The sequence below is a fragment of the Lampris incognitus genome, chromosome 3 (assembly GCF_029633865.1).
Source record: "Lampris incognitus isolate fLamInc1 chromosome 3, fLamInc1.hap2, whole genome shotgun sequence".
Taxonomy (NCBI): domain Eukaryota; kingdom Metazoa; phylum Chordata; class Actinopteri; order Lampriformes; family Lampridae; genus Lampris; species Lampris incognitus.
Window position 1 is genome coordinate 60,523,399 of NC_079213.1, and position 19,291 is coordinate 60,542,689.

The 19,291-nt window shown below is 49.1% G+C and overlaps 1 protein-coding gene across 1 annotated transcript in view; it reads right to left on the reverse strand.

Annotated features, from left to right (window-relative positions):
* LOC130110511 (fatty-acid amide hydrolase 1) overlaps nucleotides 1–19,291 on the reverse strand; it is an 87,725-nt gene that overhangs the window by 60,799 nt on the left and 7,635 nt on the right. Inside the window, exons 3-7 of the mRNA XM_056277628.1 lie at nucleotides 12,622–12,762; nucleotides 12,257–12,390; nucleotides 10,299–10,505; nucleotides 10,051–10,091; nucleotides 8,719–8,843 (exon numbers count right to left, since the gene is read on the reverse strand). Of these exons, the coding sequence (XP_056133603.1) occupies nucleotides 8,719–8,843; nucleotides 10,051–10,091; nucleotides 10,299–10,505; nucleotides 12,257–12,390; nucleotides 12,622–12,762 (648 nt within the window). The remainder of the gene's footprint in view (nucleotides 1–8,718; nucleotides 8,844–10,050; nucleotides 10,092–10,298; nucleotides 10,506–12,256; nucleotides 12,391–12,621; nucleotides 12,763–19,291) is intronic.

Genomic DNA, 19,291 nt, shown 5'->3' on the forward strand with positions numbered 1-19,291 from the left:
ACTAATTAAAAGTGCAACACTCAGCTAGAATCGGCAATGTTAAAAACCACAAACCAAGCCAGAAATTGCAGTGTAGTCGTGGATTAAGAACTGAACTTCAATAGCCACATTAAGATAGTTATGAAGTCAGCCTACTATCACCTGAAAAATATATCAAGAATTAAAGGACTTATGTCTCAGCAAGATTTGGAAAAACTTGTCCCTGCATTTATTTTCAGTCAACTCGACTACCGTAATGCCATCTTTACAGGTCTCTCTAAAACATCGATCAAACAGCTGCAGCTGATTGAGAACACTGCTCGAGTCCTTACTAAAACCAAATTAGTGGATCACATCACTCCAGTTCTGAGGTCTTTACACTGGCTCCCTGTCCGTCAAAGAATTTATCTTAAAATACTGCAATTGTTTTATAAATTTGAACGGTTTAGGGCCAAAATACATTTCTGATCTTCTGCTACATTATGAAGGGAGGGTGTGCTCCAATTATCGGGGCATCACACTGAAAGTCTACTCTAGGGTGCTAAAAAGGAGGCTCTGACCGATTGTCAAACCTCAGATCCAGGAGGAAAAATGCACATTCTGTCCTGGCCGTGGAACAATAAACCAACTCTTTACCCTTGCAGAAGTGCTGAGGGAGGCATGGGAGTTTGACCAGCCAGTGTTTTGTGGACTTGGAGAAGGCTTACAACCATGTACCCCGGGGCACTCTGTGGGAGTTACTGGGGTACCGGGGCAGTTGCTACAAGCCATCCGGTCCTTGTATAACCACCATCCGGTCCTTGTATAACCAAAGTGGGAGCTGTGTCTGTATTCTCGGCACAAAGTCAAACACATTTTCAGTGGGTGTCGGACTCCGCCAAGGTTGTCCCTTGTGTCCGATTCTGTTTGTGATATTCATGGACAGGATCTCAAGACACAGCCAAGGTGAGGAGTGTGCCCGTTTTGGGAACCTCAGAATTGCGTCTCTGCTCCTCACAGATGATGTGATTTTGTTGGCTTCAGCAGAACGCGACCTCCAGCACGCACTGGGGCGGTTTGCAGCTGAGTTTGAAATGGTCGGGATGAGAGTCAGCACCTCCAAGGTTTAGGCCTTTGTTCTCTACCGGAAAATGGTGGATTGCTCTGTCTGTGTTGGGGATGAGTTGTTACCTCAAGTGAAGGAGTTCAAGTATCTCGGGGTCTTGTTCACGAGTGAGGGTAGGATGGAGCGGGAGATCGACAGGCAGATTGGTGCAGCATCAGTAATAATGCGGACGTTGTACCGGACCGTTGTGGTGGAGAAGGAGCTGAGCCAGAAGACAAAGCTCTCAATTTACCAGTCAATCTTCATTCCAACCCTCACCTACGGTCATGAGCTTTGGGTAGTGACTGAAAGGGTGAGGTCATGGATACAAGCGGCTGAAATGAGTTTCCTCCGTAGGGTGTCTGAGCTCAGCCTTAGAGATAGGATGAGGAGCTTGGACATCCAGAGGGAGCGCGGAGTAGAGCCCCTGCTCTTTCGCATCGAAAGGAGCCAGTTGGTGGTTCGGGTATCTGATTAAGATGCCTCCTGGACACCTTCCTTTGGAGGTTTTCCGGGCATGTCCGACTGGGAGGAGACCCTGGGGTAGACCCAGAGCTCGCTGGAGGGACTACCTGTCCAATCTGGCCTGGGAACGACTTGGGATCCCCCAGGAGGAGCTGGAGGGAGTTGCTGGGGAGAGGGACGTCTGGAGTGCCCTACTTAGCTTGCTGCCACCACGACCCGACCCCGGAGAAGCGGCTGATGATGACATGAGATGAGATGAGATGAGATGAGATGAGATGAGATGAGATGAGATGAGAGATCTTCTGCTACATTATGAACCATCCAGACCTCAGACAGGTCTGCTTTCTGTCCCCAAAGTCAAAACTAAACATGGAGAGGCAGCTTTGCGTTTTTATGCATCACATATCTAGAACAAATTCCCAGAAACCTGCAGGTCTGCTGCAATTCTGTTCTTTTAAATCAAGGCTGAAGACTTTTCTGATTGCTGCTGCCTTTTCTTAAATCAACTTTTAAGATCTTACACTGCACTGTAACTTTTACTCTCATGTTTTATCCGTCTTAGCTTATTTTGTCCATCTTTTAACTGTATCTTTTTTCTGTCTAATTGTATTTAAATGTCTTTTCCTTTTCTTGATGCCTTTTGTGATTTATTTAAAGCACTTTGAATTGTCTTGCTGAAATGTGCTATACAAATAAATTTGCCTTGCCCTACCGTTACAGGTCCAAACTATCTCAACTACGCACTGGTTGGTCCCTCATCATGAAGGCATTATGCTGTAGCTTTGAGATATTTAATCGTATCAGCTGTTTGCTTACTTTATCTGCTTCTGCTAATATTGCAAATCTTGGACTAATAATAACTTTATTGATACAGCATCTAGGGTAATTGTAATAGTGTTTACATTTGCTATATAAACATCCCACTACTGTATAACCATGACATTTGTAGCTTCGTGAAGGACATTCTGCTGTAGGCATATACTTTACTATATTTTTTTCTGGCTCTGTTTCATTTCATGAAAAGCACTGTAACACACAGGACATAGGTCGTCCTCTGTGTGGAGTTTGCGTGTTCTCCCCGTGTCTGTGTGGGTTTCCTCTGCGTGCTCCAGTTTCCTCCCACAGTCCAAAGACATGTAGGTCAGGTGAATTGTCCCTAGGTGTGTGTGTGTGTCTGTGTGTGTGTGTGTGTGTGGGCCCTGGGATGGCATGGCAGCCTGTCCAGGGTGTCTCCCCACCTGCTGCCCAATGACTGCTGGGATAGGCTCCAGCATCCCTGCGACCCTGACAGCAGGATAAGCGGTTTGGATAATGTAATGGAAAAGCACTGTTTTTGTGAACTGTAAAACAAGTAACATTTATCGTTACATTTCACGTACTCCAAAATGGCTGAGAGGGAGAGCCGCCTCGTTAGCACCTGCTAACGAGGCGGCTAGCATGGTGCTACCTAGCTATAGCCATGGGGCGGAGGCTAGCAACATCCCTCCGATGCTTCCTAGCTACAGTCACGGGACGGGGGCTAGCATTAGCATCCCTCCGGAGCCAGAGGCTATCCCACCATCCGGGATAGTTAGAGAGGACTGGATCAATGAGATCCTATCTCTCCCTGGTGAATCCGTGGCATGTTATTCAGCGGGTGCGGAACCCGAGGATTCACTGCCTGAGGAAGTAGACCATCACGGCGTGGAAGACGACCAGCAAAGTTCGTCTCAACCAAACAAAGATGGCGACGCCATGCAACGTGGGTCCGAAACATTCCTCGCCAGTTTCTGCGATCTGTTCGCGCAAGCGGTCAAGTCTGCCGACATCGTTACCGAGCCGGGCAATCCTCAAGATCCGGTGGTAGCCGATTTTCCACGAATGGCAGAGACGGTCAGGGACTCCACTCTACCACCTTATCCTCACATCGAACGAGCGTTTAAGCAGGCGGAGGCGGATCCGCTACTTAAATCGTCCTCAAAGTTCAGTCAGAAGGGGGTTGACGTCTTAGCAGTCGAGGTTAGTAACCTCAACTACAAAGACTGGAAAATTCCGCAACCAGAGAGGGACGTTTTATCGTTCAACCCTAACACCAAGGTGGGGTCTCGCGATACTCCCAAACACCCTTCGCAGTGGGGCCAACAGGTGGCTCGTTACGCGTGTGATGCATGGCACGCCAGTACACGCGCAGCTGGACTCGTCTTAACGGCTGGGATGATAACAGCGTACATGCGCAAGCTCTGCAGCCTATCAAACGTCGAGCAAAGCAAAGCCGCCATCGCTACAGCAGGTATCGACGGGGCCGAGTTCGGTGACGTAGTGGCCAGCGAAGCAGGTTGTGAGTACATCTTGGAAATGGAACGCATAGCTGACTCCCTGGGATCGCTGCTGTATTCCATCGCTCTAGAGTGCGGTTCTAGCGCAGCTGCCTCCACCCTTTCGCGCAGACGTCTCTGGCTAGAGACAGCCGGGGTAAAAGAGGAATTCTGCAAGGAGTGGATGGCCCACTCCTGCGCAGGGAACCAGGGCCTGTTTGGAACGACCCCGGACATTATCAGCAAATACAAGGCCGCCCAGGCCGAGCGCGAAACCTTGCACAAGGAGCTTCTCCCGATGATGAAGAACCCGCCTACCCCTAAGCCCGCGGTGGGCACAGGGCAGGGGGACAAGCCTGCGCGCAAGCAGAAATGGAGAGAGACTTATCCAAAAAGAGGTGGTAAAGTGGGGCGTGGGCGTGGACAGGGCTCACGTCCAAACTCCCAGTCTTCCACAGATCCAGCGGCCAAGGCGGCCAAGCCGGACAGCACAGACACTTCCAAGAAGGGAGCTGCCAGGATGTTACGACCCACACCAACAGACTGATTCCAGAGCCGTCTCCGGCGATATAGACGCTTGTTCAGGGGACACAGCGTGCACAGGGCCTAACACTGCGCCTTTTATTTTGGTTTCTGATGCACAGTCTACTTGTTCTATTCCAAAGGTTGTGAATGTGAATAAAAGTTTTTATGTTGGTGATGATGGTGATTGCGTTTTAAAAGGTTTGAAACGCAAGTCTGATTGTCTGTCTGAATCTTTAGGTAAAGATGATGATAACAATGTAATAACATCCCTGCTGGAAATATTGGATAATAATGACATGAGCGCAAATGAGCCCCTGGGAGGGGACTATGATGCGACAATGTTTAGTCTCTCTGATGGGTCAAATGGTAATTTGGAAAGGTTCAAAACGCCAATTCCCCCATCTGGGTCTCCTTTACAAGGACGAAGCCCCCCCATGGATGCAGGGCATGGTGGGCGGGGCTTCCCCAGACCCTTTACGCGCAACTTACGCGCGCTACCTGAACAGCAAGGTACAGGAGGCAACGAGACCTCTGTCACGCATGTTACACAGGTGGAAGGAATTGGTCCCGTCGGCTTCTGTTTTGGATCAGATAGCCCACGGACACCAAATCCTTTTCGAGAACGGTATTGTACCCCCGTACTTGGGAATAGTGCATACGGAACCGGGGTCGGTGGCCGAAGCACAAATCCTAGACAACGAACTCACAGAGTTACTCTCGAAAGGGGCAATCACGGTGGTTCCTCCCCTAGAAAGAGAAGACGGGTTTTACAGCCGTTACTTTCTGGTCCCGAAGAAGGATGGGGGCATGCGCCCAATCCTAGATTTGAAACTCTTCAACAAGTATGTAGAGAAGGTCAGTTTCAAAATGCTACGCACACCGGTTCTGCTGTCAATGGTGACACAGTCCGATTGGCTAACTTCGGTCGACCTAAAAGATGCTTTCTATCATTGTCCGATTGCGGAAAGACACAGAAAGTATCTTCGGTTCTGTTACCGGGGTCAGTGTTACCAGTACACATGCCTCCCGTTCGGATATCGCCTCTCTCCTCTGACATTCACAAGGTGTGTGAAAGCAGCGCTCGGAGTGTTGATGCGCAAAGGTATGCGCTTGGCATGGTTCCTAGACGACCTGTTGGTGTTGGCCCGGTCGCCGGAACAAGCAATACTCCATACTCAGGAGTTGATGGAATTCATGGAGTACATGGGTTTCACTATCAACATAAAGAAGAGCGCGCCATGGCCTTCGTGCCAGGCAACGTATCTGGGTCTGAGTTTGGATACGGTATCCATGCGCGCAACCCTTACGCAAGAGAGATGGCATTCCACCAGGACCACGTTAGCACATTTCGTCCCGGGGACATATGTCACTTATCGGATGATCAGGAGGCTGCTGGGCCTTCTGGCATCGGCTCACCAAGTTGTTCCTTTAGGTCTGTTGTTCATGAGGAGACTGCAATTGTGGTTCGCAGTTCACTTCTTGAAATACGGCAACGAACGCCGGTACAACAACCATCTTATCCTGGTCCCGCGCGTGGTAGCGCAGGACCTAGACCACTGGAACAGAGCCTGCGTGGACATGTCTGGGGTCCCTATGGGCCCCAGGGGACCCGAGGTAACGATTTATACGGATGCGTCCCTCTCGGGTTGGGGGGCCATCCTTGGCTACAAAACAGCGCGAGGAGTGTGGCCGTCTGGGGAGAAGGTCCACATCAACGCGCGCGAGACGGAGACGATTTGGCTGGCTACCCAGCATTTCGCTCAGGATCTCGTAGGCCGTCACATACTGATAATGACAGACAGCATGACGGCCAAGGCCTACATCAACCGCTAAGGCGGTATGAAGTTCAAGCGTTGCAGAGAGTTGGCCATGCAAATTTGGATTTGGGTCAACAGCAACGCGCTATCAATCAGGGCGCTTCATGTTCCTGGGAAGGACAACGAAGCAGCGGACATCCTCTCGAGAGGCGGCCCGCATGCGGACAATTGGAGCCTCAACCCAGCCATAGTGGCTATGATCTGGGAGAGGTTCGGGGTAGCTCAAGTGGATCTGTTCGCATCGAAACTCAATTACAAGTGCCCTCGTTGGTACTCGATGCTCCCGTCCAACCTAGCGCCGTTGGGGGTCAACGCGCTTGGACTAGATCCATGGCCCGAGGAGATGCTTTATGCATTCCCCCCGCGCAGGTGCCTCCTAGACCTGGTGGTCAAGTTCGAGCGCACAGGGGGTCGGTTAGTTCTCGTGGCCCCGTACGAACCGAGCACCCCATGGTTTCCGCGAATAGTGCCCTGGATAGTAGGCGAGCGGTTCGACGTCCCGGAGTGGGCGGACGCACTCACGCAAGCAGGAGGGCTGCTACGGGAGGGCCCCTGGATAGGAGGCTCCCGATTAGCGGCGTGGATGCTTACAAAGCCAGGCTCTTAGCTATGGGACTTAGTGCGCAAGTGATTCGTGTCATCTTAGCGGCGCGTAAAGACTCCACGTATTCCAGGTACCAGGGGTACTAGAATCGATTTGACCAATTTTGCGCTGAACGCGACATGGACCCTTTGTCAGTAGGGATTGGCCCTATACTGACTTTTGTGGAGGTCTGTAGGAGTGATAGACTATGGTCTTTCTCCTCGGTCTGTGTATCGGCTCTCACGTTCTTCCGGGGGGAAGATCGAGGGTAGCACGGTTTTCACGCACCCGCTCATGACGCAGTACCTGTTGGGTGCTAAGAAGCTCTCAGCTAAAGAGCTTACGAGAGCTGAAACTTGGGATGCTTCCCTTGTTCTGCGCGCACTAGAGAAAGATCCCTTTGAACCCTTGTCTACGGCAGACATGCGTTATGTCTCGGCTAAGCTGGCTGTGCTCTTGACACTTACCACCGCAGCGAGGGGTTGTGAGCTCACTGCACTCACCATCAAGGGGATGGTGTTTTCTGGTGATCTGATGGTCACGCTCTTTACAGACCCCAGCTTCGTGCCCAAAACTGTGTCTGTCCTGATGAGTAGGGCCCCGGTGGTGATACATGCGTTTCATCCGTCACCGGTGACTAGGGATGAGAAACGCTTGCACCTCTCGTGTCCTGTACGGGCTTTACGCATTTACATGCGGCGCACAGCAGATATTCGTAGGTCTGACAGGCTGCTGTTGACCTACAGAGTGAGCAAACCAGGTTATGCCCTTTCCACCCAGAGGCTAGCACACTGGCTGGTGGATGGTATTACGGAGGCATATACCAAAGCGGGTAAAACAGCTCCTAAGCTGAAGGCGCATTCTACCCGAGGGACTGCTACGTCGATAGCTGTGTTGTCAGGTATCGACTGGGAGGTCATCAGCCAGGTGGCGGTTTGGAGTGGTGAGACCACTTTCTTACAGCATTATTACCGGCACGTTAAGGTGCGGTCGGTTGCCGACGCTGTTCTGGAGCAGGCCTCTTAGGATGCTCTCATCAGAACGCGTACCCCTTCCCACCAGGGGTTTGAAGGGTTCATTGGACGGCTAGGGAACGGAGGCACGAATCCTGTCGTTGTTCAATGCAATAACCCTCTCAGTCATTTTGGAGTACGTGAAATGTAACTTTGGGTTCGTGAAGCGAACCCTAGTTATATGAACAACGACAAAATGGCTGAGAATAGAGCCGTTCTCCTCCTACCCGGGCCACAGGTGTGGTGCTCATTTAGTTGGAGATGGTTCGATTTACAAAGAGGAATAGCGCTTCCGGTGGGCGTGCCAATACGGGGTCGGTGGGAGGACATATGACCACAGGGGGCCATATTGTCCGGGATTGACACGGGGAATGCACCTCCATCGTTTTTCTTTTTTCCAGCGAGCTATTGTGGATGATGTCACAATGCAATAACCCTCTCAGCCATTTTGTCGTTGTTCATATAACTAGGGTTCGCTTCGCGAACCCAAAGTTATACATTATTTCATAGTTTGCCTTCCTCTTCTCTTATTCTTGATGACTGGTCTTTGTTTGCTTCATTGCTACAGTTTGTGTAAGGTAGACTGACAAAACAGTTAACATCATGGGTACAAATAATCATTTCAGCAGACACACCATCAATTTGTCCTTACACTCTTGATAGCCAAATTATCCAGTTCATGGTCACATGGTGGGCTGGTGCCTGTTCCAGCAGACACTCGGAGGAAGGCAGAGAGATACACCGGGCATGTCACTAGTTCACCACAGGGCTCAACCACATAACCACTCACACATCAGTTGTACCTCTGGGAAAATCAGAGTCTGCGAGTCACCTAGCATGCACGTCTTTGGACTGTGGGACGAACCCGGAGAAACCTAGGCTAACACAAGGAGAACATAAACACTCCACACAGTGGGGCTGTGGCCAGACACCTCCTTACAGTTCTTAGAAGACATACCTGAAGGTTAAACGGAACAGGTGGAACAGTGGGGTCAAGGGAGAACATGTGATCAGACAACAGAGCCTGCATGCAGAGAGCCAGGCTGTCCACATCCCTTGCCATTGGCCCGGCTGTTGATTGTACTGTAGTAATAGGAAAAAGGAAATCAAATCTTTTACAAAACTCAACTCTGGTTTGCTACTTGGGACTTCAATCTTAATTTTGCCTGTAAACGTCATTGACGGTGTTGTCAGATACTTATGCTTCTACTCTGTTTTGTCCCTTTTGTTTTGGCTTCCTTTTCAAACCATCTCTATTTCTATTCTAGCTTGTGGCTCTATTCTATGGTGCTTACTGTTGTTAGTTGTTGCTGCTTATTTGGCACACCTACATCCAACAGAGCTGCTGTTAATGTTATTAGCTGCAGCTATGTTGACCCTGCTATGCCTACACCACAGAGTACCCAGACCAGCCTGCTATGTTGTCACATTTACGTGTTTTTGTTTTGTTTTGTTTTGTTTTGTTGTTTTCTTTATAATTTTTCCTCCTTTTTCTCCCAAATTGTATTTGGCCAATTACCACAATCTTCCGAGCTGTCGCAATTGCTGCTGCACCCCCTCTGCCGATCCGGGGAGGGCTGCAGACTACCACATGCCTCCTCCGATACATGTGGAATTGCCAGCCACTTCTTTTCACCTGACAGTGAGGAGTTTCACCAGGGGGACGTAGCGCGTGGGAGGATCACGCTATTCCCCCCAGTTCCCCTTTCCCCCCCGAACAGGCGCCCCGACCGACCAGAGGAGGCGCTAGTGCAGTGACCAGGACACATCTGGCTTCCAACCCGCAGACACGGCCAACTGTGTCTGTAGGGACGCCCGACCAAGCCGGAGGTAACACGGGGATTCGAACTGGTGATCCCCGTGTTGGTAGGAAACGGAATAGACCGCTATGCTACCTGGACGCCCACATTTACATGGTTTCAACCTGTTGATATCAGCACACTCACTAAAATGGACAAGGGTTTAGTTACGCTTTAATTTGAACCACCCAGCAAGTCAAGTTCCTTCGATGTTCACACGCTCACTAAATACACTACTACTTACTAAATGTAAAAATGTGAACTTTAACAGGGAAACTCATCCTAAGAGTAATGTCGACATCATGGTAGAATTTTGTTGATCGGTACTCAGTATTTTGGATCATTTTCACACAAAGGTCTTCGACAAAGTTGACTATTTCTCCATCTCACTCCCAGATTGCCTGACCTCATCTCGGTCTCCCTTATGTCTTCTTTATCCTAATCTGCAGAAAACTAAGTTTCTACAAATTTATATATAAATAAAAACTTACCAGACTTTTGACCAGGACAGCCACCAGCTACGCCTCTTACACTGAGTGAGACAATAGCAAAAACTAGACATCAACCAGAATTACAAACCAGAATTACAGTTGTAACTTCTAGTATAGTAAAGTTAAATGTAAATGCCACTGTAAATGTGATGTTATTGTGTCAGCCTGCTTAAATTGAGTCCAGGATTATGACAAGAGTTAAAGAAAAAGAACAAAGTGTGACTCTCAAGGGGAGTTGGTACACCTACCTCAGCCTAGCTGCTGTGGGCTTGATCCCACAGATGCCACAGAAGGAGGAAGGAATACGTATACTGCCAGCGATATCGGTGCCTATGCCGAGCACCGAGCCTCCTCCCCCAATCAGCGCCCCCTCGCCGCCTGACGAACCCCCGCAGGTCTTGTTGAGGTTGTGTGGGTTCAAAGTTTGCCCATAGATGGGGTTGCTGCAGTCGTAACTGTTGACGGGGGCAAAGTAGACCAAGAAAAGACATGAATGCCATGTGGAGCACAATCTGCAAATACCTGCTGGCATTGCGCTGTGATGAATCAAAAACAATATGAAACCATTTTCAAGCTGTGGCTAATTAGCACTTTTAACAACAAATGCAACGCCTAGTATTGTTAACACCGTGCAGTTAGTATCTATTATTTTACTAAACTTGTATACTGTCCATTTTATTGTATTTTCAACCATGGCAATTTTACACTGCTCACTCTGGTACCACTCACTGGTTTCTTCAGTTTACATTCGTGTACCTACTATACGTTTTCTTATCAGTGCAATACGTCTCCTCTGAGTGCAACACTAAATGTTATTATTGGACTGCCGAGTACCGCCATGCAGAGGTATTACATGTCTGTGACTCACAGGCCTCATTTATGCTCAACATTAATAATGTACACGGATACGGGCGGAGCTTTGTGTCTGTACTCTCTGTTCATTTCGTCCATGTTTGTGCATTTTCTGCAAGCTTGTGTTACGCTCATATAAATGACTAGACTCGCTAGCCCTTGGCTAACAGGTCGGACCCTTTAGTTGACTGGTTAGCGCAGTCGCTCGTGGTGCGGGAGACCCGGGTTCTGGCTACATTGGTGTCAGAAGTGGGATGGTGAGGCCATCGGAAGCACGTGTGCTCAGAGGCGTGAGGGAGCTGGTATGCTGAAAAAGGGAACGCGCTTCCCGAAGGAGGGGGGGGCAGTGTAACGACTACGGATGTGTAGACTCACTAGCCCTTGGCTAACGGGTCAGACCCTTTAGTCGACTGGTTAATGGTGTCTCCCGTGGTGTGGGATGCTCGGGTTCGATTCCCGACTGCGGCGGATTCCTGGCTGCCCCTGGAATTCGCCATTGGTGTCAGAAAAGGGATGGTGAGACCATCGGACGCGTGTGCGCCCAGAGGCACGAGGGAGATGGTATGCTAAAGTGCAAGGACGTGCTGCCCGGGGAGGGGCGGGTAGTGCAACGACCACGGATGTGTACACTCACTAGCCCTCGGCTAACGGGTCGGATCCTTTAGTCGACTGGTTAATGGCGTCTCCCATGGTGCGGGATACTCGGATTCGAGTCCCGATTGCGGCGGATTCCTGGCTGCCCCCGAATACGCCATTGGTGTCAGAATGGTGTGTCAGGGCTTTAGACGAGCGATGAAACGTTTCTCTCTCAGTAAATGTGTCCAGATGAACTGGTTCAACTTTCTGTGATTCTGACTGAACTGTCCTCTAGTTAGCAGATGCGTTGCTTACCATCCACGCCAACGTAAAGGACGCATGGAAGTATGTGGGCAGTGACGGTTACATCGTTTGAAACGGACATATTTATTTTCGTACGCGAAGGGAGCATAAATTAGCCTTCAGTTCGTACTTACTTGCACTGTTTTCAGAAAGATCTTTACCACCCGATGTTAGCTAAATATTTGGATGCTATAACATTCTTAGGAGCATAGACCCTCTTCATAACCAATGTTAGATGTTCTTCATTTTTTTCCTGCTTCAAAGCACTGGTGTCCGTGCCCTTGTGTCTTTACGTCAAGCACCCCACCAGGACAAATCCCAGCATGTGCAGTTTACTTTGCTGTCAAATAAACTCCGGCTTGAATATATTTTGCCTTGTGTTAACTCAAAACTCTAGGGCGGCATGACCCATGTAGCATCCATCCACAGTCCTAACAGTGTCATTATGCAATAAACCTTTTCAGCAGTTAATTACTTCAGTAAGGCTTGAGGTATATTTGTTTTCACAAATGGAATAGCCCCTTGTCTTTTTAGAACTTCGACAATCACACTGTCCTCAGAGGCAGGCTGGTCCAACTTCCAGTTCAGACCACATGAAGAATCGTGATCCTGAGCACAAAAAAAAGTAAACAAACATGTAAAACAAACATGCATAGAATAACTTCCAAATCAAAGAGGTAATGTACTAAGGGGACTTAAGAGAAATGAACTTGCTCTGTGCACTGGATATTATGCAGTATCACAAGCACACGCATCACATCTTTAGCCCCAGTGGGGGGAAGTTCTTGAGCACTTTGAAGGCCATGCTTTAACAGTTGATGACACATGAATATAAATTACCTTGTATCCAATATTTTCCTTGATGCTGACAGGGACTCCATACAAGAGACCATCTTTATTGGAACCGAGAGTTTTCAGCTGCTCAAAACTCTCCAACAAAATTTCTGTGCAGCAGTTGAGTCTTTTGTTGACCTCTAGCGCCTGTGGGGAAATCAGTATAAATCAGCTTTTTTCCACCTTCCGGGAGAAGGGAAATACATGCACACACAGACTGAAAAACCAGTCTTTTCCTGCCATTGTAAGACTTTTGCACAGCGCCCAAGTCGACGGAACGAGAAAGATTGAACAATAAGTTGTTAATATGCAACACTCAAGCTAAAAAAATCTACCTAATAAAACGGTTTGCCTGTCAGTCTGAGGATGTGCAGCATCCTAGACGACCCTCGCATGACATCGACCAAATCTGACTTGAAATGACACATTAAACGACAGGCTATCATAGTTTCAAAGCCCTTATTAAAAGACTTCAGATGTGTTTAACCGCGGTGTTTTCATGATGTAAACTGCAGCAAGGTGAATGGCTGCTCGGGGAATGATTGACTTTCAATCCAATCATAAAACTGCTGTAGGAAAACAGCTCAGCCATGGGACATGTTTTATTGTAGCTACTGAGATGGTTTCCAACTGTGACTGATTAATCCTACTCTTGAAATTGTATTTTTATAGCAGAGTTTAAACATTGGAGACTGTGGCACTTCCGTGTGACGGCGAGGTGAAGGAGGTGAACTATTTTTGGTTCATCCAGTTCCTCCAGTTCTCCTGTGCTGAGATCAAGTGAGTGATTTGCTGGCTTGCGAAACACGACGGACTTCTCGTTTACTTTCAAGACTCACACCCGAATACTGAATGCTTTGGTTTTGATGCGGTCTCTGCCCGATCTGACTCAACCATAGATGTGTGTCGCGCATGCGCAGGGTTGACTCAGAGCGGGCAGCAACGGAGAGCACGCTGGTTGAGCGAGCTAGAGAGTGAATGAAGAGAGGGAGCGGCGGTAGCGAGAACAAACGTTTATCTATGTTTTTTAATAAACACAACGACGGGAGGTTCTTCATCGTACATTCATAACTGCACAAAAAGAAATAGGCTGATAGGTCCTGTAGTTTGAGAAAATAGCCGTGGAGACACACACACACACACACACACACACACACACACACACACACACACACACACACACACACACACACACACAAAACCCTCCCACACAAGTGCATGTGCGCGCACGCGACCAAACGCGTAATCCCGTCCAGGCTATACTGCCATGCGTACCTTTTACATTTGGTACACTTAGTAGTTGTATGAAAACTACTGTTGGTTCGTTGTGTAACATTCATTCATTCATTCATTCATTCATCATCAGCTGCTTCTCCGGGGTCGGGTCGCGGTGGCAGCAAGCTAGGTAGGCACACCAGATGTCCCTCTCCCCAGCAACGCCCTCCAGCTCCTCCTGGGGGATCCCAAGTCGTTCCCAGGCCAAATTGGACATGTAGTGCCTCCAGCGAGTCCTCGGTCTACCTCGGGATCTTCTCCCACTTGGCCGTGCCTGGTAAACCACCAAAGGAAGGCGCCCAGGAGGCCTCCTAATCAGATGCCCAAACCACCTCAACTGGCTCCTTTCGACGCAAAGGAGAAGTGGCTCTACTCCAAGCTCCCTCCGGATGTCCGACCTCACGGACAGGAGCCTCCGCCAGATGCTCCCAGTTCACCCTCACTACACTTTTGGGTTTGCCAGTCTGATCCAACTCACCACCAGGTGGTGATCAGTTGATAGCTCAGCTCCTTCTTCCCCCGAGTGTCCAAAACATAAGGCCGCAGATCTGATGATACGACCACAAAGTCTACCACCGACCTTCGGCCTAAGGTGGTCTGGTACCAAGTACACTTATGAACCATCTTATGTTCGAACATGGTGTTTGTTATTGCCAAACCATGACTCGCACAGAAGTCCAATAACAAGGCACCGCTCGGGTTCAGATCGGGGAGGCTGTTTCTCCCAATCACACCCCTCCAGGTTTCTCCATCGTTGCCCACATGAGCGTTGAAGTCGCCCAGCAGAACTATAGAGTCCCGAGGCGGAGCCCTCGTTGTGTACCACTCCCTCAAATATAACAACTCATTTTCTGAGAAATTCTAGATAGATTCTCGTTATCATTAATTTAGACAACATGGTGTACTACAATATGACAATATTCCAGTTTCATCCCGATACAACACCAATGAAGTAAAGGATAATCCAGTATTAATGTTCAGCCGTATATATCTACAGCTGTGTAATGTCATATACTATAGGTGATATAATGTACACATAATGTATACTTTTTATAACTGCTGCTAATGTATGCTCTGTTGCTTATTGTGTGTTTTGTCAATTGCACTAATATTTTTACTGATTTGTTTTATTGTATTTGATGGCAGGTGACCTTGAGTGTCAAATAACAATAACATAAAATAATAATAATGAGCTTGAGGGTTAAGGAATAAAATAATAATGATAAAACACGTGTAAATAACATTGTTGGGAATCTCGAATGAAGACCAGAGACCAGTGCAGCGAAACCCAAAGGCAGACGGCCAGAGCACAGAGAAGCCCGAAGGCAATTTTCATGCAGGAAAACAAAAATAAGCAAACTGCCACAAACTAATAACAGGGGGATCAAAGGTGGGGGTGTTGTGACGATGTGCGTGCGCCTGGCTACCACTGTCAAAATCCACTGAGCGAGGGGTTGTCCGAGGCAGTCCGAGTCCGTGATCCAGGGAGTCAAGTCCGAAGGGAGGGGTCCAGAGAGAGAGACGCGGAGGGAGATCGCGAGAGGGGGCCGGGGAAACGTGATGGTCACTGGGGACGAGGAGCGAGGGAGACGCGGGGAGCCGTGGAAGTCACGGAGGGAGGGTCTTGAGGGAAGCAAAACAGCGAGACGAAGAAAACAGGAACACGGGAGTTACACACTGAGAAACAAAACAACAGCGTGGGAATAGGCAAGAGAAAAGGGTTAACAGGAATCACAGGAATAGGCTTGTCAGAGCTTTTGCCGCAGGGTTCAGTACGTCGAAGCACAAAGAGGTGTTCTGGGAGACTTCTTGTAGAGGGCCTGATTGCCGCAGGTGTGCCTGATGGATGATGGCAAACGCCTGGTGCAGTGCAGCGCCTGTCTCCTCAGAGCGCGAACCGAGCTCTCGGATGTTCCCGGCGCGTCCGAGCTGGAGGAGTGGCTTGACCGTGCCGGTGAGGCAGCTCAGGGCGGGGAAACCACAACAGGACCCCCCCCCCCATGCCCACGGGAGACAACGGGCGTTCATCTGATGGCATCGGGTTGGGCCTGATGGAACTCTTCCAGGAGTGCGGGGTTGGCCAGGTAGGATCGGGCCACCCAGCTGCGGTCCTCGGGCCCATAACCAACCCAGTCCACCATGTATTGGTAACCCTGGCCCTGGTAGCGAACGGCGAGCAGTTGGTTGACGTCCCAGACCAAATTGCCACCGTCGAGGACCCTGGGAGGCGGAGGAGCTCGGACAAGGGGAGACAGGGGGCTGGAGGCTACCGGGTTGAGGTGAGAGACGTGAAACACAGGATGGCTCTTGAGTGAGGCAGGGGGAAGGAGAGAGTCGGGAGGGGCAGGTCCCGGGCCAGTAGCCACACCCTCTGGCCAGGACGATAGGCCGGGGCTGGCACTCTCCGCCGGTTGGCGCCGCGCCGGGACCGCTCTGTGGCCCGCAACAATGCGGCCCGGGCGGTCTTTTAGACGCGATGGCACCGGCAGAGATGGGCCCTGGTGCACAGAACCGCCACCTCCAACTCCTGACAGGGAAACAAAGGGGGTTGGTAACTGAAGGAACACTCAAAGGGGGACCAACTGGTAGCAGAACTCTCCATGGTGTTCAGGGAATACTCCACCCAGGGTAGGTGCTTGCTCCAGGAGGCGGGGTTGCTGGTGGTGACGCAACGCAAGGCCGCCTCCAGGGCTTGGTTGGCCCACTCCGCCTGCCCATTGGTCTGGGGGTGGCATCTGGAAGAGAGACTGACCATGGCCCCAATCCCCTTACAGAAGGCCTGCCACACCTTGGAAGTGAACTTGGGACAGAGACAATGTCCCGAGGGATCCCATGGGGATGGATAACATGGGAGACGAGGAGGTCCGCCGTCTCAGCTGCAGAGTGGAGCTTGGGAAGGGTGACAAAATGGACAGCCTTAGAGAACCAGTCAACAATGGTCAAGATAGTATCATTACCTGTGTTACCAAGGTCGACTGGGGACAGGAAGGGGGCGTAGGAGACCCACCGGCTGACGATGGGTAGCCTTACTGCGGGCACAGGTGTCGCAGGCAGCCACGAACTCTTTCATGTCTGCCTCCATAGTGGGCCACCAGAAACCAGAGGTGACTGCGGATGAAGGCCACCATCCGGTGGACGCCGGGATGACAGGCGAACCGGCTGGAGTGCCCCCACTCCAGCACCTGGGACCGGACGGTGGACAGCACAAACAGGCGATGCTGGGGTCCATTGCCTGGGTCGGGCTGGGTGCGCTGAGCTCTTCTCACAACCAATTCAATAGCCCACGTGACGGCACCCACCACGTGGGCTGCGTGTTTGTGGACCGTAGGATGGTTAGGGCAGAGGCTGCAATTCCGCTATTTGGCAGCAGGGGGAGTGTCCCCAGAATGTCCGCGTACTGAAATGTGACGTAGGCTTCACGCCACTCTGTAGACAGACAGCTGTCATTCTAGCCAAATATTTCAGTGGACTTATCGCTGAATTCAAGCAGATGTAACATATATTGTAACGTATATTAAACTAACGTTAGTTAAACACATTTCTGTGATGTGTGTGTGTTATTCACTCTGTTTTGACGCGTGTGTGATGTTTAGTCTTTGAGCTGCTAGTGTAGCTATTCTAGCGCTAGCCCTGGCTAGCTTAGCTCCATAGCATAGGCTACGTTACTCATTCGTGTATTAGATTTCATGTATTCATTGCCAATTTGCAAGATCCAACTGATCTTGGCCCAGTAGACTTTAGGCGAAGTATTGCATTAGGAAGGCCTTCATATTCATGTGCATCTCCCAGGCTAAAGGCCTGTTCTGCTCAGTCATTTACCAAGTATTATTGACAGTCCCCCTCCTAACAACCTGTGACACTACTGACACATAGTAGCCTATACATATTGTGTACAAAGCAGTGTGTAGCCTATTGAATATGTAGCTATTTCTGTCTTCAAAGTCGAATAAGCGCCTCACATCTGCAAGGCACGGAGTAGCCTAAGGGAGAGGTTTACAGGTGAATGAGGGGATGGGTGAACCCACTGTTTTTTGTTTTCCATCTTCTGTTTGAGAGTGTCTGGGGATGCTGAGATGACAAGCTGGGAGAAATACAACTGAAGGAAGCTGCTATAAACTGGCCTGGAAAACTGCATTACACAACCACGTATAGGCTGTTTATTTTGCACCGCTTTCTCTTTAGCTGCTGCACACATGACTTCATCCAATTGTGTTTCAACAGGAAACCCATGTGTGTACTTCCTCAAGGAAGTACTGGATCTGAACTACAAACATGCACCTAGTCTATTGCAATAGGCTATTATCATGGTGATGGCATGCTCCAACACTTCCTGAAGTTTGTAGAGCATTTTTATTTCCTGTCCCATACTATTGGATCAAGTGATTAACCAGGTGTGTTACACACTTTATTTAGGTGTGCCACACACCAGTCCCAGTAGCTGGGGTGCGTATTCTAACCAGCTTGGTTAGTAGGCCTACTTAGCCAGCCTCTGAGGAGTTTGCACATAGAGATCTGTCAATCAATGGCTCGCTGTGTTACAATGAATACCTTCATTGTTTTTTTCTTGTTTTCGTAAATGTTCCACTCTTTTGATTCTTGGATTGCAGTGTTTAACATAAAGCTGTCCCTTAGTTCATATTGTGAAGGTTTCAGAGTTTCGGCCAACACACTATTTTTAAGGCCAACACACTTTTTTGTTTCCTATGGCTTGTCTGTTTCCATAATGTAGAAGATACACAGGATTATAAAGTTACAGGTGATTTGGACAAAGTTACATTTACTTGTATTTCGTATGTGAATATATTAAAACAGTGTGTGTGTGTGTGTTGCTGATCAGTTTACATTTATGTGACAGTTTCAAAAGCAAATTTTGTAAAATGTAAAAATAATTGATTAAATTAAATGACTGTTACTATTGTTGAAATGTCTTGTTTTATTGTCTTTATCTGTGTTGTTTTATTGTGGAAACAGGATGTTCCAGTTCAGCTAACTCAGGGTCCTAAGTGATTAATCTCAGGTGTGCAGCAGCTAAAGAGAAAGCAGTGCAAAATAAACAGCCTATACATGGTTGTGTAATGCAGTTTTCCAGGCCAGTTTATAGCAGCTTCCTTCAGTTGTATTTCTCCCAGCTTGTCATCTCAGCATCCCCAGACACTCTCAAACAGAAGACGGAAAACAAAAAACAGTGAGTTCACCCATCCCCTCATTCACCAGTAAACCTCTCCCTTAGGCTACTCCGTGCCTTGCAGATGTGAGGCGCTTATTCGACTTCGAAGACAGAAATAGCTACACATTCCACATGCTACACACTGCTTTGTACACAGGCTCCGTAGGCTACTATGCGTCAGTAGTGTCACAGGTTGTTAGGAGGGGGACTGTCAATAATACTTGGTAAATGACT